The sequence below is a fragment of the Bufo gargarizans genome, chromosome 6 (assembly GCF_014858855.1).
Source record: "Bufo gargarizans isolate SCDJY-AF-19 chromosome 6, ASM1485885v1, whole genome shotgun sequence".
Taxonomy (NCBI): Eukaryota; Metazoa; Chordata; class Amphibia; order Anura; family Bufonidae; genus Bufo; species Bufo gargarizans.
In genome coordinates this window covers 211,582,844-211,608,006 of record NC_058085.1, presented here as the reverse complement: position 1 = coordinate 211,608,006, position 25,163 = coordinate 211,582,844, and the positions used below count along the sequence as shown (strand labels likewise).

Sequence of the window (25,163 nt, the reverse complement as noted above, 5' to 3'; positions counted from 1 at the left end):
ACACAGCATTCCAAGAAAAGAACCTCATACCAACTGTGAAGCATGGAGGTGGAAGTGTCATGGTTTGGGGCTGCTTTGCTGCAGCAGGACCTGGTCAGCTCACCATCATAGAATCCATGATGAATTCTACTGTGTATCAGAAGGTGCTTGAAGAACATGTGAGACCATCAGTTAGAAAATTAAAGCTGAAGCGGAACTGGACCATGCAACATGACAATGACCCAAAACATACTAGTAAATCAACCAAAGATTGGCTGAAAAAGAAGAAATGGAGAGTCCTGGAATGGCCAAGTCAAAGTCCAGATTTGAATCCCATTGAGATGCTGTGGGGTGACTTGAAAAGGGCTGTACGTGCAAGAAACCCCTCAAACATCTCACAGCTGAAAAAGTTCTGCATTGAGGAGTGGGGTAAAATTTCCTCAGACCGATGTCGAAGACTGGTAGATGGCTACAAGAATCGTCTCACTGCAGTTATTTCAGCCAAAGGAGGTAACACTCGCTATTAGGGGCAAGGGTGTCCTATCTTTTTCCTCAGTTAGAATAGGCATTTTTGTAGAATGACATTTACAGAAGATCTTGAAAAGACTTTTCTTCAGTTTTCTTTGTTTAGTTGGATTACTTTAATCTCTCTGTATTGTTGAAACGGAGATGAAATAACCTTTTATTAAAAATGTTACAAAAAACCACATGCTTTCAAAGGGTGTCCTAATTTTTTCACATGACTGTAAGTCAGCAATTCTTAATCATAGGTCTTTTGAGAGCTCTTTTGTGTGAGGCATCATTCACATCAGGCAATGCTTCTTGTAAAGAGCAAACCCAGAACTGGTGCATGTGTTTGTTTTTTTGTTTGTTTTTTAGAGCAGGGCAGCTGTAACCAACACCTCCAATATCATCTCATTGATTGGGCTCCAGTTGACACCTCACTCCAATTAGCTCTTGAAGATGTCATTAGTCTAGGGCAGGGGTAGGCAACCTCCGGCACTCCAGCTGTTGTGAAACTACAACTCCCAGCATGCATACTTCCTCTGCTCTTCTCAGAACTCTCACAGAAATGAATGGAGCATGCTGGGTATTGTAGTTTCACAACAGCTGGAGTGCCGAAGGTTGCTGACCTCTGGTCTAGGGGGTCACATACTTTTTCCACCTACACTGTGAATGTTTACATGGTGTGTTCAATAAAAACATGGTAACATTTAATTATTTGTGCGTTATTAGTTTAAGCAGACTGTGATTATCTATTGTTGTGACTTAGATGAAAATCAGATCACATTTTATGACCTATTTGTGTAGAAATCCATATTGTTCCAAAGGGTTCACATACTTTTTCTTGCAACTGTCAATTCTATAAAGATCAAAAAAAAAAAATTCTATTTTTAGGGTAGGTTACTGTATTCACTATGTTTACCTATATTTTTTTTGTTTTTGTTTAACAGGTGTCTGTCCCATGATAGAGCAGTTCCTCCAGCAACATCATTCTTTCCAGCTTGTTTGCCAGGAGCTTTGTTAAACACTGCCAGCTATGCCCAAGCCTTGTCACATGTTGCATCTCTGAAAGGTGAGCAGTCATTCTAAAAGTCAAAAGATTGTAATTGTGCAACTTTGTAGCTATTAGGGGGAATTCACAGACAGCAGATTTATTGCAGACATTTCTGACACTGTCCCATTCATGAAGAAATCCACATGCTTGCCAACAAAACAATCCTGTACTGATGTAAGGAATACATTTTCAGTCAAATCTACCACATGTGAATAAATCTGATAGCAAGGAATGTAAAACTTTAAACAGTTTTTTAGACAGTGTGGACTGCCATTTATAGCAGAATGCATTATGCCAAGATCAAAGAACAAAGGAGGGAATTGATCATTCCCCCTACTCCAGTTTTCTGGGATTAAAAAGTTGAAAAACCCAGTTCTGCAACATTATAAATGCTATTGTGACTTTATTGGTGGCAACTGGCATTTTTTAGAGTAGAGTGGGTCAAAGGTTTACCCTCCAACATCACAATAACTAAACACACTGATAAGAGTGGCTTAGTGACAACTATATGAATGTACCGAGTGGCCCCCCCACTAGAGCCCTGACTTGAACACAATCAAATAACTCTGGGGAGACCTGAAAATGGCTGTCTACTGTCAGGCCTCATGCAACCTGAGAGAGTTTGACAGGATCTGAAGAGAAGAATGGCAGAGAATCGCCAAATCCAGGTGAGCAAGCCTTGTGGTAACATAACCAAGAAGAAGGGAGACTGTAATTGCTGCCAAAGGTTATTTAATGAGATACTGAGTAAGGGTACTTTCACACTAGCATTTAAAGGGACTCTGTCACCAGTTTCTAACCCCCCCCCCTTTTAAAACTATTGTTCTCTCCATGGTGCCCTTGTCATTACAAAGCTGTTGTTATAAGATAAATCCGCCGTGTAGTTTTGATAATCGCTTTTATCTAACCTGTCAATCTTCTGGATAAGGTGCCCGGGGCGTTTCTGAGGGTCTGAATCTGCCGCTCTCCGCCGCCGCCGTTGGTGCCCAGCTCCTCCCATGATCCTTTCAGCGCCACCTCGATGTAATGAAATCCGCCTCCGGCTCTCCTCAGTGCCCCCTCCTCCTTTTCAAAGATCCCGCGCGTGCGCACAGGCCTGTGCCTGATGCGCCCGTGCGGACTTTTAGATTCTGCCTCGTTGAGCGAAGTGCGCATGCGCGCGCGCGCGCGCACGGGCGCGAACATGCGCAAACGCTTTTCCCCAAATAAAACAAAAAAGAAAAAATGCAAGAAAAAAAATAAAAATCCCAATGTTTCACGTAAAAAATAAAAACAACCGTTAAACTATAACATGCTTTAATTTACAAAGGGAAGTGGTCATTGATGCCTTTCAGGCCTGGTCATTAAATTGTTGATCAATGAGTGCATTCCTAGACGAGCACTGATTTTTAATTTTTTTATGGTCTCCAGAAATAGAGCAATGTGATAATTTGGCCCTCAGACTCAGACCAAAAAAAGTTGTGCTCATAAGGCACAAATGTATAAAGGTATAAGAAAGAATAGATGTACAGAAATATATTTCTTTCCTTATGTATAAGAAAGCAATGTACCTGACAAGAGGGACTGGTAATACATTTAATCTGTTTAGCACAAATTGGTTTGACACCTTAGAGAGTAGTCTCAAGAGCATTTTTAGAGTATAGATTTATACCTATTTCCTTAGTATTATGGCCTTAAGAGACTACCTTGTGGATGCAATAGGAAGTATACATATTGTTGCAGTTCCTAGGTTATTCAATATTATTTATGCAATAAATATGTATACCGTACATACATTGTGTTAACAGCATTGTGAAATATGTATTTTCTTTGTTATGATAACTATGAGCAAATCTATTCTAAGGAACTGAATTTGTTACTTCTGAAAAACTGAAGAGCAGGCCTCTCTGCTCAAGATACTCTTCTTCTCCCACTTGATTGACAGGGCCAGATATTTTGCCTGGCCCTGTCAATCTTACATCGGCTGCATTGCTCTGAGTATTGGCGCATGTGCACATGAAAATACACCACTGACATCTGGGCACACCTGGAGGTGGAGGCAGCTCCCCTCCCTCCAAAGTTGCCACCTTTTCTTCTATGTGTACCTAGACATCAGTGGAGCATGTGCAGTCGGTTTCAGCACTGCTCAGGCAGCTGCAGCAGATAAGAGCTGATACTCAAAACAACAGCACCAGTGTGAGATTGACAGTGCCAGACGAGACGAAAACCTACAAATGTCCTCCTCAAATATTAGTATAGGTGAGCACTTAAAGGGGTATTAAGGTAATATAAGTCCCTTACTAATGTACATTTATTTTCAATAATGGCTCTGGTCTGCACTAGCTTAATGTTTCTTTATTTTTGACAATGTTCGTCTCTAGAGGTTATGGCCACAGCTACAGTGCAGCAGTGGTGGACATGTTTAAACAAAATAAGAAAAAAGAAGGCCTGCACACATGCGCATTAGCTCCCGTTTATATGTATGTATTCATCATGTATATCATAGTAGGTAGGCAGAGACCTGTAGTCTGTCTAATTATGTTGCTTTACAACTAGAGTAAATTTGCTGGGAGGATACAAAACTAGCAAAAACAGTGCAGTTGTCACAATCTGTCAAACGTCTGCTCCGTTGAAGCTGCTAGCAATTCTGATACACTATCAGCTTCGGGAATGTGCACACACAGGCAAGAGGTGCGATTACATTGTCGCAGCATTGCTTGCCTGTCATCACAAACAACTGCAAGCAAGTCTATAATAATAAATACAAGGCTAATCCCACCAAGTAGAAAAAAATCTTACTTTTTGTTGAAGAAATACATAGACAACATGATAAAAAGTATTCAGTTAAAAAGAAAAAAAAGAAAATAACGGTCAAAGTACAGAAAAATAAGCCCAGGCCATACAAGGGTTTAAAGTCATAAGTAAATGAATAAAAGGTAACGTCATATAGAGGTATGGCAAATGCAACCAAGAATTACAGCAGACTGGATAATAGCAGTTATAACATACCCAAATCTAATCCCAACTGTACCCTCATGTCAAAAAAGCAACAGCAGAATAATATAACTTAAATACCTGGGGTATTGCATATATGAAAAAGTTGACAATAATCTAAATCAATTAGTCAGTATCAGTAGTCCTTAAAGTAGAGGATTTTTTCCCTAAAATAGAATATTCACATATACTCAAGTCATTGACAAAAAAAATACCACATAACGAAAACGGGACGGATCCATTTTGAAGCCCATAGACTTTTATTATGATGGGATGAATAACAGAATGCCTCTAAAGGCATTCCGTCATAGAATTGCGTTATGGTTCTTGGTAATGGAATCCATAATGCAATTCTGCTTTTACCACCAAACGAAGCATGAACGAATTTCAAAATATGAAATACGCTCATCTCTAACTGTCATATGTGATGACTCCCCAGATCATTACTTAAGTAGTTAGGGCAGTATGTTGCTCCACAGCAATGGCAAGATTGAAGCACCCACCACAAAGCCTCCATACTCAAACCCAACTGTCGTTGGATCCCAAATAGAATCCAAACTCTTTGCTAAAGACGATACACTTATAGTCTGTAGCAGTTCAAGTTTCTTGTTTGCAACTCTACTGCAAACAAAGGTGACAATGACTGGCTGTCAATGGCAGGACGTGTAGTGGCCACTGTGACACCAGATTTCCTTGGAAATGGTCCGGGCAGAGACAGGGGTGTGTAATGAAGGTGCCACCTGTAAGTGGACAGTTAAATAGTTACATAGTTTATATATAGGGTTGAAAAAAATACATAAATCCATCAAGTTCAAACAAGGGATAGGTGGGGATGTGAATTTTAGAAAAGGGGACTGAGACCCAGATTTCTACGCATTTTCATAAGCATTAAAGGCTATGGGCATATTTGGGAGCAATTTTTTTTAAATTATTGCATTGTACTCATTTTGAGCCAAAAATAATTTTTATAATTGGTCTTTATTAAAAATATGGTGTATTTATATATATATTTTTTTTCTGTATAGAGCTGACATGCTCTAGTAGCATCCTTTGGATTTTCAGTCATTTCTGTCAGACCAGGAGCAGACAGACTCTCATATCGCTGCCCTCTGACATTACAAACACTCATTATATATCAGTTCTCATCTTACTGATAAGAATGTGGCTTAAATAAGTGTTTAGGACCTCTCCGAAATTTTGAGATAAGGTTTATTAGATGACCCCCACAAAGTGAAAGTACTAGTCACACAGGTAGAAAAAGAATTAACCCTTTTTGACAGTACAGCTCAATATTTTTAATAAAGGCCAATTGAAAAAAAAAATGTAGCCAAAAATGAGTAACATGCAATAATAAAACAATAATTGCCACGGAAGGTGTACATAGCCTTTAATGTTATTTACATTAAAAAAAAATCTAAGCCCTTTTTAAAACTGCCCACTGTTCCTGCTGTGCCCATGTCCGGAGGTAATCTATTCCACAGGTTCTTACAGTAAAGAAGCCTTGACACCTCTGAGACTGAACTTTTTATCCACATTGAACCTCATTTTCCAAGTTGATGCCCAAACACTCAGGGTGTCCAAGTCAGCTTGTAGTTTATGGACACCTTCCATAGACTGCACAGTACTACATAGCTTGGTGTCATCTGCAAAAATAGAAATGGTGCAAATAATCCCATCCTCGATATCATTAGTAAATAAATTACCGTATATACGGTACCCAGCACTCAACCTTGAGGTACACCACTTATAACTCAGGACTAGTAATGAGCAAGCATGCTCGGCCAAGTATACTATGCTCGGCAGATCCGAGCACTTGGCCGAGAACCACATGTGCTCAAACGCCATGCTCGGGTATCCTCGCCACATGTTTGGCGCCTTCTAAGCAGTCACTAAACATGCTGGTAAGTACAGGGAGCGCAGAATTATTAGGCAAATGAGTATTTTGACCACATCATCCTCTTTATGCATGTTGTCTTACTCCAAGCTGTATAGGCTCGAAAGCCTACTACCAATTAAGCATATTAGGTGATGTGCATCTCTGTAATGAGAAGGGGTGTGGTCTAATGACATCAACACCCTATATCAGGTGTGCATAATTATTAGGCAACTTCCTTTCCTTTGGCAAAATGGGTCAAAGAAGGACTTGACAGGCTCAGAAAAGTCAAAAAATAGTGAGATATCTTGCAGAGGGATGCATCACTCTTAAAATTGCAAAGCTTCTGAAGCGTGATCATCGAACAATCAAGCGTTTCGTTCAAAATAGTCAACAGGGTCGCAAGAAGCGTGTGGAAAAACCAAGGCGCAAAATAACTGCCCATGAACTGAGAAAAGTCAAGCGTGCAGCTGCCAAGATGCCACTTGCCACCAGTTTCGCCATATTTCAGAGCTGCAACATCACTGGAGTGCCCAAAAGCACAAGGTGTGCAATACTCAGAGACATGGCCAGGGTAAGAAAGGCTGAAAGACGACCACCACTGAACAAGACACACAAGCTGAAACGTCAAGACTGGGCCAAGAAATATCTCAAGACTGATTTTTCTAAGGTTTTATGGACTGATGAAATGAGAGTGAGTCTTGATGGGCCAGATGGATGGGCCCGTGGCTGGATTGGTAAAGGGCAGAGAGCTCCAGTCCGACTCAGATGCCAGTAAGGTGGAGGTGGAGTACAGGCTGGTATCATCAAAGATGAGCTTGTGGGGCCTTTTCGGGTTGAGGATGGAGTCAAGCTCAACTCCCAGTCCTACTGACAGTTTCTGGAAGACACCTTCTTCAAGCAGTGGTACAGGAAGAAGTCTGCATCCTTCAAGAAAAACATGATTTTCATGCAGGACAATGCTCCATCACACGTGTCCAAGTACTCCACAGCATGGCTGGCAAGAAAGGGTATAAAAGAAGAAAATCTAATGACATGGCCTCCTTGTTCACCTGATCTGAACCCCATTGAGAACCTGTGGTCCATCATCAAATGTGAGATTTACGAGGAGGGAAATCAGTACACCTCTCTGAACGGTGTCTGGGAGGCTGTGGTTGCTGCTGCACGCAATGTTGATGGTGAACAGATGAAAACACTGACAGAATCCATGGATGGCAGGCTTTTGAGTGTCCTTGCAAAGAAAGGTTGCTATATTGGTCACTGATTTGTTTTTGTTTTTGAATGTCAGAAATGTATATTTGTGAATGTTGAGATGTTATATTGGTTTCACTGGTAAAAATAAATAATTGAAATGGGTATATATTTGTTTTTTGTTAAGTTGCCTAATAATTATGCGCAGTAATAGTCACCTGCACACACAGATATCCCCCTAAAATAGCTAAAACTAAAAACAAACTAAAAACTACTTCCAAAAATATTCAGCTTTGATATTAATGAGTTTTTTGGGTTCATTGAGAACACGGTTGTTGTTCAATAATAAAATTAATCCTCAAAAATACAACTTGCCTAATAATTCTGCACTCCCTGTGTGTGTGTGTGTATATATATATATATATATATATATATATATACAGTACAGACCAAAAGTTTGGACATACCTTCTCATTCAAAGAGTTTTCTTTATTTTCATGACTATGAAAATTGTAGATTCACACTGAAGGCATCAAAACTATGTATTAACACATGTGGAATTATATACATAACAAAAAAGTGTGAAACAACTGAAAATATGTTATGTGGCGAAACCAACCTCGCCACTGGGTTTTGGAGAGGACTGTTTAAAAGCCTCCTGCCTCAGGATTGTGGCCCATAGTAACTGTAAAGGAGAAAACAGACCGGCCGTACAGCTTAAATCTGTCTGTAGAATTGTATTTTATGTTATTATGCGTTCTGTTAAATTGTATGTTATGTGAGGGCACCCAGATAGCTAATAGTATTGTATTCGGGTATTCTGAGTGCCATTCATCTAATGATATGCACTCAGACTTGAGCTATCTGGGGATATGTTAAATGTCTGTGTTTGCTGTGGGGGTGTGCCATTGTGTGTTTGGGTGGTGATTCCTGTCCTGTTGTCTCCACATGTGTATTGGTGATCTCCCCTTTGTCCTGAGAGATAATTGGATTGTGTTCGGTCGTCTCCGGGACAGAGGGGAGGAAACCATGATGCATTGTGGGGATATGTTGTATCTGTTCTGTATCTGCAACAAACGGTAATAAAAACCAGGCTGGGTGTGCCAGCACTTCAGATCACTGCTTGACCCTCAACACGGAGCCTTGTCTCGTTATTGGGGGATTCCCTGTATGCTGTTGGAGACTGATTGCCAGGAGTGTAAGCTGACGGATACGCTTTTCCTGTTCGTCTGACTGACAGCTACTTGTGAGGTTCCAGTTTGGAGTGCTATTTTGTATCCAGTTCGGGAGGTTGGTGTTCTGCAGTAGCTGTGCCTGTCTCTCGGAAAGGGGCATATCGCCTAAACGGTTTTTAACCCCTTGTCCGCTGAAACGGTGCCGTTACATTGGTGGCAAGCAGCGGGATCGTTCCTACAGCCAGAAGGACAGCTACAGGAGACACCATTTCTTTGGATTTTACAACTTAAGGGCAACGCATGTCCCAGTACAGCGACCCTAGAGGCACCAGGATGGAACCAGCAGTGTTATACGAGGAGGAGGACCTGGATGGCCGGGATGCATTAAGGAAAGGCATCTGGTACCAGGCCCTGGATAATGTACAGTACCAGCGAGGTGAGAGTCTCCCCAGTGAAGAGCAGCGGTTGCAGAGGCAGGTGGCCCTGCGGATGTCCTTCCTGGGAGAGCAGCCCCTGGAGGAATGGGTGATGGAACTGCAGCACCGGGTATGGCAGGAGCTATGGCTGGAGGATGCCTACCAGGCGCTTTGGTGGTATGTGGCACAGTTTGTACCCTGGACAGCTGAGCATGACAAGCCAGAGGGAGAGGAGTTTGATGGTCCTGGCTTGTTATGGGAGTCCTTTGCAGAGCCTGACTTCGGGAGCCCTGCACAGTCCAGACTTCAGGACATTTTCTATGAGAGGGAGGCTAGGCATGAGTGGGATGACCCCCATGAAGTAGAGAAAGACCTGGCTCACCTAGCAACCCTGGAGTGGGAACTGGAGCAGGACTACCGAGATCTCTTCCACTCCATTGAGAAGGCTCAGCAGGACGGTAAGGTGACAGACCCAGATCCAGACCCATTCAGCTGGGCAGATATTGTTGATGTTTACTGGGAAGAACCCCAGGTGGCCGGTGGAGATGGGACCGAGGTCTCTCCACCGGTCCTGCAGGGAATTGGGAGCCTAGTCTCCATTCCCCAGCGGCAGGCTGAGTTACAGGGGGCAGAGGTAGTTGTTCCTGCCCCCCAGCAGCAGCATGACTTTTTGGGAATTGGGAGCCGAGTCTCCATTCCCCAGTGGCAGTGTAAAGTGCAGGGAGAGGAGAGCAGCGGCCTCCCTCCCCAGCGGCAGGCTGAGTTACAGGGGGCAGAGGTAGTTGTTCCTGCCCCCCAGCAGCAGCATGATTTTTTGGGAATTGGGAGCCGAGTCTCCATTCCCCAGCGGCAGGCGGAGTTACAGGGGGCAGAGACAGTCGGTCCTGTCCCCCAGCGGCAGAGTGTCCTACAGGGAATAGAGAGCCCAGTCTCCTTTCCCCAGCAGCAGGACACTGTATTGGGAGCGGAGGCGGTCGGTCGCACTCCCCAGCGGCTGGAAGTATGTATGGGAGAGGAGCTCGTTACCCCCTCTCCCCAGCGGCAGCTTAACGCACCAGGGGGAGACAGTAAGCCCCACAACAGTGCAGATGGGACCGTGGTCTCTGCACTTACAGCACAGGGGGTAGAGACAGTCGGTCTCCCCCTCCAACAACCAGGCTCCAACCAGGCTTCTTCCGTGGTAGCGCTGGCACCAGGGCAGAGTACCGCTGATCCCTGCCCACAAAGCAACCTCCACTCCAAACCAGGGAGCAACACAGAGACCGGGAGTACCAGCTTCCAACATCACCTTGGTGGACTTACGGGACAGAGACAGGCTACGAAATTCAGCAGGTCCAGTATTGGGTTGTGGGTGGGCTGCCAGACTAACTCAGGTACCGACCGGCGTGAGGTCAGGTATCTGGTTAGTCTTCCCTGGGGGGGGGAGATGTGTGGCGAAACCAACCTCGCCACTGGGTTTTGGAGAGGACTGTTTAAAAGCCTCCTGCCTCAGGATTGTGGCCCATAGTAACTGTAAAGGAGAAAACAGACCGGCCGTACAGCTTAAATCTGTCTGTAGAATTGTATTTTATGTTATTATGCGTTCTGTTAAATTGTATGTTATGTGAGGGCACCCAGATAGCTAATAGTATTGTATTCGGGTATTCTGAGTGCCATTCATCTAATGATATGCACTCAGACTTGAGCTATCTGGGGATATGTTAAATGTCTGTGTTTGCTGTGGGGGTGTGCCATTGTGTGTTTGGGTGGTGATTCCTGTCCTGTTGTCTCCACATGTGTATTGGTGATCTCCCCTTTGTCCTGAGAGATAATTGGATTGTGTTCGGTCGTCTCCGGGACAGAGGGGAGGAAACCATGATGCATTGTGGGGATATGTTGTATCTGTTCTGTATCTGCAACAAACGGTAATAAAAACCAGGCTGGGTGTGCCAGCACTTCAGATCACTGCTTGACCCTCAACACGGAGCCTTGTCTCGTTATTGGGGGATTCCCTGTATGCTGTTGGAGACTGATTGCCAGGAGTGTAAGCTGACGGATACGCTTTTCCTGTTCGTCTGACTGACAGCTACTTGTGAGGTTCCAGTTTGGAGTGCTATTTTGTATCCAGTTCGGGAGGTTGGTGTTCTGCAGTAGCTGTGCCTGTCTCTCGGAAAGGGGCATATCGCCTAAACGGTTTTTAACCCCTTGTCCGCTGAAACGGTGCCGTTACATGTTATATTCTAGGTTCTTCAAAGTAGCCACCTTTTTGTTTTGATTACTGCTTTGCACACTCTTGACATTCTCTTGATGAGCTTCAAGAGGTAGTCACCTGAAATGGTCTTCCAACAGTCTTGAAGGAGTTCCCAGAGATGCTTAGCACTTGTTGGCCCTTTTGCCTTCACTCTGCGGTCCAACTCACCCCAAACCATCACGATTGGGTTCAGGTCCGGTGAATGGAGGCCAGGTCATCTGGCACAGCACCCCATCACTCTCCTTCATGGTCAAATAGCCCTTACACAGCCTGGAGGTGTGTTTGGGGTCATGGTCCTGTTAAAAATAAATGATGGTCCAACTAAACGCAAACCGGATGGAATAGCATGCCGCTGCAAGATGCAGTCCATCCGTTCACCTTTTCTGCGTCGCACAAAGACATGGTGGTTGGAACCAAAGATCTAAAATTTAGACTCATCAGACCAAAGCACAGATTTCCACTGGTCTAATGTCCATTCCTGTGTTCTTTAGCCCAAACAAGTCTCTTCTGCTTGTTGCCTGTCCTTAGCAGTGGTTTCCTAGCAGATATTCTACCATGAAGGCCTGATTCACACAGTCTCCTCTTAACAGTTGTTCTAGAGATGTGTCTGCTGCTAGAACTCTGTGTGGCATTGACCTGGTCTCTAATCTGCTGTTAACCTGCGATTTCTGAGGCTGGTGACTCGGATGAACTTATCCTCCACAGCAGAGGTGACTCTTGGTCTTCCTTTCCTGGGGCGGTCCGCATGTGAGCCAGTTTCTTTGTAGCGCTTGATGGTTTTTGTGACTGCACTTGGGGACACTTTCAAAGTTTTCCCAATTTTTCGGACTGACCTTCATTTCTTAAAGTAATGATGGCCACTCGTTTTTCTTTACTTAGCTGCTTTTTTCTTGCCATAATAATAATACAGTCTATTCAGTAGGACTATCAGCTGTGTATCCACCTGACTTCTCCACAATGCAACTGATGGTCCCAACACCATTTATAGGGCAAGCAATCCCACTTATTAAACCTGACAGGGCACACCTGTGAAGTGAAAACCATTTCAGGTGACTACCTCTTGAAGCTCATCAAGAGAATGTCAAGAGTGTGCAAAGCAGTAATCAAAGCAAAAGGTGGCTACTTTGAAGAACCTATAATATGACATATTTTCAGTTGTTTCACACTTTTTTGTTATGTATATAATTCCACATGTGTCAATTCATAGTTTTGATGCCTTCAGTATGAATCTACAATTTTCATAGTCATGAAAATAAAGAAAACTCTTTGAATGAGAAGGTGTCCAAACTTTTGGTCTGTACTGTATACTTTAAGGGCTCTTGTAATCATACTCGCATATATCAAATCAGATGGACAGGTAGCTTTTTAGACCACAGCCTTCATATTACAAGTTACGTTATACATGATTTTAAACTCCTTGGGAGTAGAGAAAGTGCTATTCCATCAATGAGCCGCTGCCTCCACTTTTGGGTGTACCCAGACATCAGTGGCACATGCACAGTTGGTATCTGCTCTGCTCAGGTGACAGCAGCAGATCCTCTGCACTTATGCCGATACTTGGAACAATTGAGCCAGCGCAAGATTGACAGGGCTAGGCAAGATTTCTGGCCTGTCTATCAAGGGAGAATTCTGCTGGGCAGAGAGGCCAGCCCCTCTGTGCTCCAGGACACTGATTTTGAATGAATTTAATTCATTAGAATTGATTAGCTCATCTTAAAATGATGACATCTTCTATATTTTTCTATAAGCCAGGGATGGGCCTTGAAGAAAGGGTCTTGAAAAAAGTGTTTTATGTTCTTTGTATAATAATCAATAAAAATTGTCAAATTAAAGAATTATATACAATGATGGAAATTACTGACCAAATACTGACCAAAACATGTGAATGTGTGAATCATGCCTAAGGCTGGGGACTGTTCTGTTTCCGTTTGGTTACCGTTTTTATAGTGGAAAAAAAAGATTGGAACCTATGATGCAGATGTGAACAAGCCCCAACACGCTAGACGGATATCAATAATATATATATATATATATATATATATATATATAAAGGAGAAAAATCCACAGCACATCCAAGTTGTAAAAAGTAAAAGACGGCTTTATTCACCAGACACGCGACGTTTCGATCCGCTCAATGGGATCTTTTTCAAGCAGTGATCACTGCTTGAAAAAGATCCCATTGAGCGGATCGAAACGTCGCGTGTCTGGTGAATAAAGCCGTTTTTTACTTTTTACAACTTGGATGTGCTGTGGATTTTTCTCCTTTATATCCCTGGAGGTGGATCGCCTCCTCAGCCGCTGGCACTCCGACCGTACTGTCCAGACAGCTGTGCTGCCCACACCTTTCTACCTGTATATATATATATATATATATATATATATATATTTATATTCACACGCATCACAAAGAACCATTTAAAGGGGTTGGCCACTCTCCACGTATTTGCTACTACTGTGTGGGAGGCAGGGAAAGTATATTTCCTTATATACAGTGAGGAACAGAAGTTTTTGAACACCCTGCAATTTTGCAAGTTCTCCCACTTGGAAATCATGGATAGACAGAATCAAAAAAATAAATCAGGAAATCGCATTGTATGATTTATAAAGAATATCTTTGTCTTGCACTGCTGAACATAAGTATTTGAACACCTGAGAAACAGCAAGAATTCTGGCTCTCAAAGACCTGTTACTGTGCCTTTAAAAAGTCCACCTCTACTCCACTCATTAATCTAAATTAGTAGCACCTGTCTGAGCTCTTTAAAGACACCTGTCTACCCCACAGTCATTTGTCAGAGACCAACTACTAACAGGGGCAGAATCAAAGAGCTGTCAAAAGACACCAGAGACAAAATTGTGGACCTCCACAAGATTGGAAAGGGCTACGGGGAAATTGCCAAGCAGCTTAGTGAAAATAGATCAACTGTTAGAGCAATTGTTAAAAAAAGGAAGAGGCTAAAGATGACTGTCTGTCAAGGATGAAGTTAGCAGATAGCTGGAACATATAAATAGACGAGCGACTGACATGATCCCAAACTTAGGAGCTTATAGGTGAGCCCTATAAAACCCTAAGAGCTCTCCCTAACTGCTATGCACATGGAAGGGTCTGTATGTTAGACAATTGCATGCCCACGTAACTAAGACTGTGTGACACCTGAAAACCCTATAATAGTGAGGGGACACGGCCACCGGCTCCCTGCACTTAATACAGACGGAGTCAGGGTCACCTAGAATCAAGCCAGCAAGGAAACACAATAAAGTAAAAGACTTATCTGAACAAACAGTAGAAGCAGCCTCCAGCAGTGAACACGTCATCCAGGAAGTAGTATAAACTGCAAAGTGAGGCAGTATGGGAGGGAATATAAAGGAAGACTATTAGTCGAAATAAGTGACACCTGGCAGAAGGAAAGTAGATGAGAAAGTGAAACCAAAACAAAGAACATCATACAAGAGGTCGAGAAGAACATCTGCCAGACCTTCTCACAGAACTGGCGGTGACAGTACCCCTCCAACTACGGGTGAACTCCGGCAACTCAGAGCCCACCTTCTCAGGATGAGACCTATGGAAAGCCCTGATGAGACGAGTGACCTTAATGTCCACCACTGGGACCCACATCCTCTCCTCAGGACCATAACCCTCCCAATGAACGAAGTACTGAAGAGAACCGCGGATAATGTGAGAGTCCACAATCCTAGAGACCTGAAATTCAAGATTACCATCAACAATAATCGGAGGAGGAGGCAAAGAGGAGGGTACAGTGGGTAGGACATAAGGTTTTAATAGGGACTTGTGAAAAATATTATGGATCTTCCAAGTATGAGGAAGTTCAAGAAGGAAGGCAATGGGATTGATGACGGACAAGATCTTGTAAGGCCCAATAAACTTAGAACCCAACTTCCAGGAGGGAACCTTCAGTTTGATATTCTTTGTAGACAACCACACCAAATCACCAACATTCAGGTCCAGACCAGGCACACGTCCAGACCAGGCACAGATTACCCTGAATCTTTTGCCAAATAAATGACAGACGAGGAAAATCACTCCTCATTAGGTAAACCAGAAGACCCCTCTCCAGAGAATGTCCCAAACTGCGGTTGAAACACATATGCACCAAAAAATGGTGATTTATCAGAGGACTCCTGGTGACGGATATTTAAAGCAAACTCGGCAAGGAACAAAAAAGAATACCAATCCTCCTGATTCTCCACCACAAAACAGCGCAGATATGTCTCCAGATTCTGATTGACATGTTCGGTCTGACCATTCGACTGCGGGTGAAAAGCAGAAGAGTACGACAACCGAACCCCCAAGCGAGAACGGAAGGCCTTCCAGAATCTGGAAACAAATTGAGTGGCCCTATCAGAAACAATGTCTGAAGGAATGCCATGCAATTTAGCAATGTGATCAACAAACGCTTGCGCCAGCGTCTTAGCATTGGGTAACCCAGGAAAGGGAATGAAATGTGCCATTTTGCTAAAATGGTCCACTACCACCAGAATCACAGTCTTACCCGAGGAACGAGGCAGGTCCGGAATGAAGTCCATGGACAGATGCGTCCAAGGACGGGAAGGAATGGGTAACGGGAGGAGAAAACCCGATGGCTGTGAATGAGGGACCTTGGCATGAGCGCAGGTCTTGCAGGCTGCCTCAAAACCCTCAACCGTCTTACGAAGAGCCAGCCACCAGAATCTCTGAGCAATGAGATCCACTGTGGCTCTATTCCCCGCGTGCCCAGCAAGGACAGTATCGTGGTGCTCCTTAAAAACCTTGTGTCACAAAGCGAGAGGCACAAACAACCTCCCAGGAGGACAAAGATCAGGAGCCTCTGCCTGGGCTGCCTGAACCTCTGCCTCCAAATCAGGATAAAGAGCAGAGACGACCACCCCTTCAGCCAAAATGGGCCCCGGGTCTTCAAAGTTCCCCCCTCCCAGAAAACAACGTGACAGGGCATCCACCTTCACATTTTTAACCCCAGGGCGGAATGTAACAACAAAATTAAACCTAGAAAAGAACAAAGACCATCTGGCTTGTCTCGGGTTCAGACTCTTGGCCGATTCCAAGTAGGCCAGATTCTTATGGTCGGTAAGCACGGTAATAGGGTGTCTGGCTCCCTCTAACCAATGGCGCCATTCCTCAAAAGCTAATTTAATGGCCAACATCTCCCACATCGTAATTTCTCTCTGCAGAGGATAGTTTCATTGAGAAAAAGGCACACGGTCGCCATTTGGCAGGAGAGGGACCCTGAGATAAGACCGCACCCACACCCACCTCAGAAGCATGCACCTCAACAATAAAAGGTAGAGAGACATCAGGTTGTACCAAAATGGGAGCAGAAGCAAAACTCTCTTCAATACTAGAAAAGGCCTTAAGCGCATCTACCGACCAAAAGGAAAATTGCACCCCCTATTTAGTCATATCAGTGAGTGGCTTAACAACAGAGGAATAATTCTAAATGAACTTTCTGTAATAATTGGCAAAACCCAAAAACCGCATCAGTGCCTTCTGATTCTCAGGAAGCTCCCAATCAAGCACAGCGCGGACCTTCTCAGGGAAAACCAGAAGCGGACAGAAGAAAACCAAGAAATTGAATCTCCGTAACCGCAAACACATATTTTTTCAGTTTAGCGTCCAATTTATTCCCCCGCAGAATCAGCAAGACCTGACATAGATGGTCCCGATGAGTCTTGAACTCAGGAGAAAAAATCAAAATGTCATCTAGATATACCAGTACAAATTTCCCCATTAAATTATAAAAAATGCTGTTCGCAAAATGTTGGAAGACGGCCTGAGCATTCATCAAACCAAAGGGCATAACCAAATTCTCGAAATGACCCTCAGGGGTATTGAAGACCGTCTTCCATTCGTCCCCTTCCCTGACCCTGACTAGGTTGTATGCCCCTCTAAAATCCAACTTAGAAAAAACTTTAGCCCCAGCAATCTGATTAAACAGGTCCGGGATCAGAGGAAGCGGATATGGGTCATGAATCGTGATACGGTTCAGCTCCCTGAAATCCAGACATGGTCTTAAAGAAGCATCTTTTTTCTTAACAAAGAAAAAACTGCGGCAACAGGTGACTTTGAAGGTCGGATGTGTCCCTTTCTCAGGCTCTCAGAGATATAAGTACGCATAGCGACTCTTTCAGGTTGGGAGAGATTGTATAGTCGTGATTTTGGCAGCTTGGCACCTGGGATGAGATTAATAGGGCAGTCGTACTCCCGGTGAGGGGGCAACTCCTGGACACCACCCTCGGAAAACACATAAGAAAATTCAGAGAGAACAGATGGCATAGTCTTGGTAGAAACCTCTGAAAGAGACGCAGTGAGGCAATTCTCTCTGCAAAACTCACTCCAACTATTTATTTGCCTTGCTTGCCAGTCAATGGTGGGGTTATATTTAGTGAGCCAGGGTAGCCCCAACACTAGAGGAGTAGGTAATCCGCTTAAGATGAAACATGACATATCCTTAACATGAGCGTCGCCCACAGTCAAACGGATATTGTGAACTATGCCCTTTAACGATCTTTGAGAAAGTGGAGCGGAATCAATAGCAAAAACAGGTATATCCTTTGATATCCTATGAGATTGAAAGCTGCTCCACTATCTACAAAAATATCACAATGTTCTTTGCTGTCTAGCTCCACCCTGGCAGGTAGGAGAAAACTGGAACTACAAGCAAACGGCAAACCTTCAATTTTCGCATCAACCTTGCCAATAGTAGCAAATGGTAAGTTTTTAAAGGTTTTTTATTTTTATTTTTGTTTTTATTACCCTCAGAAAACTCCATGAATCTCCTAGAGGGGCACACAATAGCCAAATGATTTATACCCCCGCAACAGAAACAACCCCTCCTCTGAGAGCTGAATCCTCTACTATGAGAGGCAAGCAAACCCAGCTGCATGGCCTCATCCTCAGAGGGGATTGAGACAGACTGAGACCCCTGCGCACTGAATGAGACAGCCCCACTGTCCTTGGGCATAATATGACAGGAAAGAGTAGTCTCCTCTCTCTCGCTCTAAGACGCCTGTCAATACAAACAGCTAGAGAAATGGCTGACTCTAACGACGATGGTCTCTCATGAAAAGCAAATGCATCTTTCAAATCTTCCGAAAGACCATGACAAAATTGACTTCGGAGTGCAGCATCATTCCAACCAGTATCAGCTGTCCATCTCCGAAATTCAGAGCAATATATCTCTGCGGACTGTTTATCCTGGCATAAAAGACACAGTTTAGATTCAGCCAGAGTAATACGATCCGGGTCATCATATATCTGCCCCAGGGCTACAAAAAATTAATCCACCAATCGGAGGGGCTGTGCCCCCACCGGCAGCGAAAAGGCCCAGGACTGAACGCTATCCCTGAGCAGCGAGATGATGATCTTCACCCTCTGCTCCTCATCACCAGAGGAATGGGGAAGTAGGCGAGTTTGCAAGCCTCTCTAAAGCAAACAAAATTCTCACTACCCCCGGAGAACGTATCCGGGAGCGAGATCTTAGGCTCGGAACAAACTCCATGAACGCCAGCAGAATCGGTGACCTGAAACTGAGACACAGTTTAATGGAGATCTGCTACCTCCAGCAAAAGACCTTGCATGCGGTCAATCGAGGCTGTAACCGGATCCATTCTTAAGACGGTTATGGCGGTTTAAAATGTCACAGATGAAGTTAGCAGATAGCTGGAACATATAAATAAATGAGCGACTGGCTTGATTCCAAACTAAGGAGCTTATAGGTGAGCCCTATAAAACCCTAAGAGCTCTCCATGACTGCTATGCACATGCAAGGGTCTGTATGGTAGACAATTGCATGCCCACATACCTAAGACTGTGTGACACCTGAAAACCCTATAATAGTGAGGGGACATGACCACCGGCTTCCTGTACTTAATGCGGACAGAGTCAGGGTCACCTAGAATCAAGCCAGCAAGGAAACACAATAAAGTAAAAGACTTCAGCCTCCATCAGTGAACACTTCACCCAGGAAGCAGTATAAACCGCAAAGTGAGGCAGAATGGGAGGGAATATAAAGGAAGACGATTAGTCAAAATAAGTGACACCTAGCAAAAGGAAAGGAGAAAGTGAAACCAAAACAAAGAACATCATACAAGAGGTCTGCCAGACTTTCTCACAGAACTGGCGGTGACACTGTCAGTCTCCCTTGGGCTGGGGCTCCATGCAAGATCTCTCCTCGGGTATCACTGATAAGAAAGGTGAGGAATCGGCCCAGAACTACAAGGGAGGAGCTGGTCAATGACATGAAGAGAGCTGGGACCACAGTTTCAAAGGTCACTATCGGTAGAACACTATGCTGTCATGGTTTCAAATCATGCATTGCACGGAAGGTTCCCCTGCTCAAGTCATCACATGTCCAGGCCCATCTGAAGTTTGCCAATGACCATCTGGATGATCCAGATGAGGCATGGGAGAAAGTCATGTGGTCAGATGAGACCAAAGTAGAACTTTTTGGTCTAAACTTCACTCGTCGTGTTTGGAGTAAAAAGAAGGATCCTACTGTGAAGCATGGGGGTGGCAACATCATGCTTTTGGGGTGCTTTTCTGTGAAAGGGACAGGACAACTGCACTGTATTAAGGAGGGGATGAATGGGGCCATTCATTGTGAGATTTTGAGCAACAACCTCCTTCCCTCAGTCAGAGCATTGAAGATGGGTCGTGGCTGGGTCTTCCAACATGACAGTGACCCGAAGCACACACAGCCAGGATAACCAAGGAGTGGCTCCGTAAGAAACATATCAAGGTTCTGGAGTGGCCTAACCAGTCTCCAGACCCAAATCCACTAGAACATCTATGGAGGGAGCTGAAACTCCATGTTGCTCAGCAACAGCCCCGAAACCTGACAGATCTAGAGGAGATCTGTGTGGAGGAGTGGGCCAAATCCCTGTTGCAGTGTGTGCAAACCTAGTCAAGAACTACAGAAAATGTTTGACCTCTGTAATTGCAAACAAAGGCTTCTGTACCAAATATTAACACTGATTTTTTCAAGTGTTCAAATACTTATGTTCAGCAGTGCAAGACAAATAAATTCAATAAAAATCATACAATGTGATTTCCGGAAAAAAAAAACACATTTTTAATTCTCTCTCTCAGAATGGGAATGCACATACAATGTGATTTTCAGACCCCTCCATGATTTCTAAGTGGGAGAACTTGTAAAATCGCAGGGTGTTCAAATACGTCTGTTCCTCGCTGTATTTAGATCTGCCTGTTTTTTTCTATGACTTGAAGACACGCCCCCTGAGCCCACTCTGCCCTGCAACCAAGTTCGTCCATGGCTGCACGCGACATGGAGGAGCTTTACAACAAGCAAAGGAAAAAGGGGGTCAGTCAGCACATCCCAAAGTGCAGGAGCACGTTGCTATGGCTGAGAACAAGACTGTTAAATTAGACATACAATGCAACAGCTGACTGCAAACCAAATAAAGTACAAAATTGCATCACAATTGCAAATGCTATACTAATAAGTTAAAGATGCTTGGCAAATCATTTTGTACAAGATGATTTGAGCCCGTCTGCCACACGTCAAGGCGATCTCTAGTTAGACGGGTTCCTAACACTAAATTCTATCTGTTATGTGCCATAACGTGTAGGTTCCACATGCATGCTGGGCCCACTTAAATTTCTGTCATTTTTTGGTGCCAAAATGGCCTCCATTATATCCTAGGAAAGCAGGTACCAACATGCATGCCGGGCCCACTCCACACCACTCCCGGTGCCAAATGGCCACCAAGGACTGCAATGAGAGTCCACACACTATCTCTCTCCTGGTGCCAGATGGCTTCAGTGAGTGAGGGGGAGCAGGCCAGGCTATATACTCACACTAGTTAAAATCAGCCTATGGGGCAGACAAGCTGCTCAGGAGTGCACAGCCGGGGAGGCAACCACACCTCCAGTACAAACTGAAAAGGAAAAAGGGGGTCAGTCAGCACATCCCAAAGCACAGGAGCACGTTGCTATGGTTGAGAACAAGACTGTTAAACTAGATATACAATGCAACAGCTCACTGCAAACCAAATAAAGTACAAAATTGCATCACAATTGCAAATGCTATACTAATAAGTTAGAGATGCTTGGCAAATCACTACTTGATTATGATGAAGCCGATCGCACTTGGAAGCTGGGTGCAGAAGGGGCTTCATCATCATCAGGAGAAGAGAGTGGCAGCTTTACAACAAGCTTGTCCATGCCAGATGATCTTGGCAGTCTATCTGCACCTGCCCTATTCTGCCTCACCTGTAAGAGCAGAGCATATACAGTCAGCTCCCATCAGTGGCGCCCTCCAAGTGTGAAAGAAATCAGCAGCTAGTGGAGAAGGAGGATGTGCTTCCCTGAAGTTCCCTGCAAGCAAACCCTCCTGAGCCCCTGTATAAAGTAGGCATTTGTATAGATTTGCATATATGTATGTAGAAATAAGGATCTGTGGCATTGACATAAAATGTGCACTGCCCTGCCCGAAAGTGGATGGGGCTAACGAAAAATGGGCGGCGCACATAAACACATAGATGTATAGATATATATAGCAACAGAATTTCAGGGCAGCACACCTGGTTACGGGTACTGGGTGCCAGCGATGTCAACACTCACCGCAGTGTCGAGTCAATGTAAAGAAATAAATCCACCGCAGCACATCCAATGGTGAAAAAATGTGGGATCCTTTATTCACCCAAGCAGCGACGTTTCGGTCCGCTTACTGGGACCATTTTTCCATTTGCTTGAAAATGGTCCCAGTAAGCGGGACGTTTCGGTCCGCTTACTGGGAACCATTTTTCCATTTGCTTAAAAATGGTCCCAGTAAACGGACTGAAACGTTGCTGCTTGGGTGAATAAAGGATCCCACATTTTTTCACCATTGGATGTGCTGCGGTGGATTTATTTCTTTATATATATATATATATATATACAGTACAGACCAAAAGTTTGGACACACCTTTTCATTCAAAGAGTTTTCTTTATTTTCATGACTATGAAAATTGTAGATTCACACTGAAGGCATCAAAACTATGAATTAACACATGTGGAATTATATACATAACAAGTGTGAAACAACTGAAAATATGCCATATTCTAGGTTCTTCAAATTAGCCACCTTTTGTTTTGATTACTGCTTTGCACACTCTTGGCATTCTCTTGATGAGCTTCAAGAGGTAGTCACCTGAAATGGTCTTCCAACAGTCTTGAAGAAGTTCCCAGAGATGCTTAGCACTTGTTGGCCCTTTTTCCTTCACTCTATGGTCCAGCTCACCCCAGACCATCACGATTGAGTTCAGGTCCGGTGACTGTGGAGGCCAGGTCACCTGGCACAGCACCCCATCACTCTCCTTCATGGTCAAATAGCCCTTACACAGCCTGGAGGTGTGTTTGGGGTCATTGTCCTGTTGAAAAATAAATGATGGTCCAACTAAACGCAAACCGGATGGAATAGCATGCCACTGCAAGATGCTGTGGTAGCCATGCTGGTTCAGTATGCCTTCAATTTTGAATAAATCCCCAACAGTGTCACCAGCAAAGCACCCCTACACCATCACACCTCCACCTCCATGCTTCACGGTGGGAACCAGGCATGTAGAGTCCATCCGTTCACCTTTTCTGCGTCACACAAAGACACAGTGGTTGGAACCAAAGATCTCAAATTTGGGCTCATCAGACCAAAGCACAGATTTCCACTGGTCTAATGTCCATTCCTTGTGTTCTTTAGCCCAAATAAGTCTCTTCTGCTTGTTGCCTGTCCTTAGCAGTGGTTTCCTAGCAGATATTCTACCATGAAGGACTGATTCGCACAGTCTCCTCTTAACAGTTGTTCTAGAGATGTGTCTGCTGCTAGAACTCTGTGTGGCATTGACCTGGTCTCTAATCTGAGCTGCTGTTAACCTGCGATTTCTGAGGCTGGTGACTCGAATGAACTTATCCTCCGCAGCAGAGGTGACTCTTGGTCTTCCTTTCCTGGGGCGGTCCGCATGTGAGCCAGTTTCTTTGTAGCGCTTGATGTTTTTTGTGACTGCACTTGGGGACACTTTCAAAGTTTTCCCAATTTTTCGGACTGACTGACTTTCATTTCTTAAAGTAATGATGGCCACTCGCTTTTCTTTACTTAACTGCTTTTTTTTTGCCATAATTAGTGTTGATCACGAATATTCGAATTTCGAATTTTTATCGCGAATATAGCCACTTGGAAAATTCACGAATATTTGGAATATAGTTATATATATTCGTAATTTCGAATATTCATTTTTTTCATATATTTTTTATTTATTTTTTTATCAGTACACATGATCCCTTCCTGCTTCTAGTTTGTGGACCAATAAGAAGGCTGCAATATACTTGATTTTAGGAGTAGTGATGAGCGGCAGGGGTCATATTCGAAAATGCACGATTTTTTTTTCTTGAAAAAATCGGCAAGGTAATTATTGTGTAATATGCAAATTTTCGTAATTCGAATTTTCGGATTCGAATTTTTATAGCAAATTTTTCAACTTTAAGACAAAGAAGATGATAGCACTATGTTAGCTAAATTGCTCTATATTCGTTTTTTTTTATATTACAAATATTCGAAAAAATGAAGTTATAGCAATATAGCGAAAATTCGAAAAAAACGAATATAGAGCAATTAAGCTAATATAGTGCTATAATCTTCTTTGTCTAATAGTTGTAATTTTTTTCTCATCTGAAGTTCAGATTGGAAAAAAATTACAACTATAAAAAAAAAGATTATAGCACTATATTAGCTAAATTGCTCTATATTCGTTTTTTTCGAATATTCGCTATATTGCTATATATTACGAATATTCGAAAAAACTGTTATAGCAATATAGCGAATATTCAAAAAATCAAAAATAGAGCAATTTAGCTAATATAGTGCTATAATCTTTTGGGTTTTTTTCTTGAAAAAAATCGGCAAGGTAATGATTGTGTAATATGCGAATTTTCGGATTCGAATTTTTATTGCCAATTTTTTAACTTACAACTATTAGACAAAGAAGATTATAGCACTATATTAGCTTAATTGCTCTATATTCATTTTTTTCAAATTTTCGCTATATTGCTATAACTTTGTTTTTTCGAATATTCGTAATTATAGCAATATAGCGAATATTCGAAAAAAAACGAATATAGAGCAATTTAGCTAATATAGTGCTATAATCTTTTTTTTATAGTTGTAATTTTTTTCCAATCTGAACTTCATTCGTTTTTTCGAATTTTCGCTATATTGCTATAACTTCGTTTTTTCGAATATTTGTAATATTCTAAATCAAGAATATATAGCAATATAGCGAATATTCGAAAAAAACCGAATATAGAGCAATTTAGCTAACATAGTGCTATAATCTTCTTTGTCTTAAAGTTGAAAAATTCGCAATAAAAATTCGAATCCGAAAATTCGAATTACGAAAATTCACATATTACACAATCATTACCTTGCCGATTTTTTGCAAGAAATTTTTTTGCGAATTTTCGAATATTCGACGAATATTCTAAAAAATATTCGCGAAATATCGCAATTCGAATATGACCCCTGCCGCTCATCACTAGCCATAATACAAATTCTAACAGTCAATTCAGTAGGACTATCAGCTGTGTATCCTCCTGACTTCTCCACAACGCAACTGATGGTCCCAACCCTATTTATAAGGCAAGAAATCTCACTTATTAAACCTGACAGGGCACACCTGTGAAGTTAAAACCATTTCAGGTGACTACCTCTTAAAGCTCATCAAGAGAATGCCAAGAGTGTGCAAAGCAGTAATCAAAGCAAAAGGTGGC

General features: G+C 43.1%; 1 protein-coding gene across 1 annotated transcript in view; it reads left to right on the top strand.

Moving 5' to 3' along the window:
• DRGX (dorsal root ganglia homeobox) overlaps nt 1–25,163 on the top strand; it is a 420,041-nt gene that overhangs the window by 273,902 nt on the left and 120,976 nt on the right. The window contains exon 6 of the mRNA XM_044296692.1: nt 1,452–1,555. Coding sequence (XP_044152627.1) covers nt 1,452–1,555 — 104 coding nt within the window. The remainder of the gene's footprint in view (nt 1–1,451; nt 1,556–25,163) is intronic.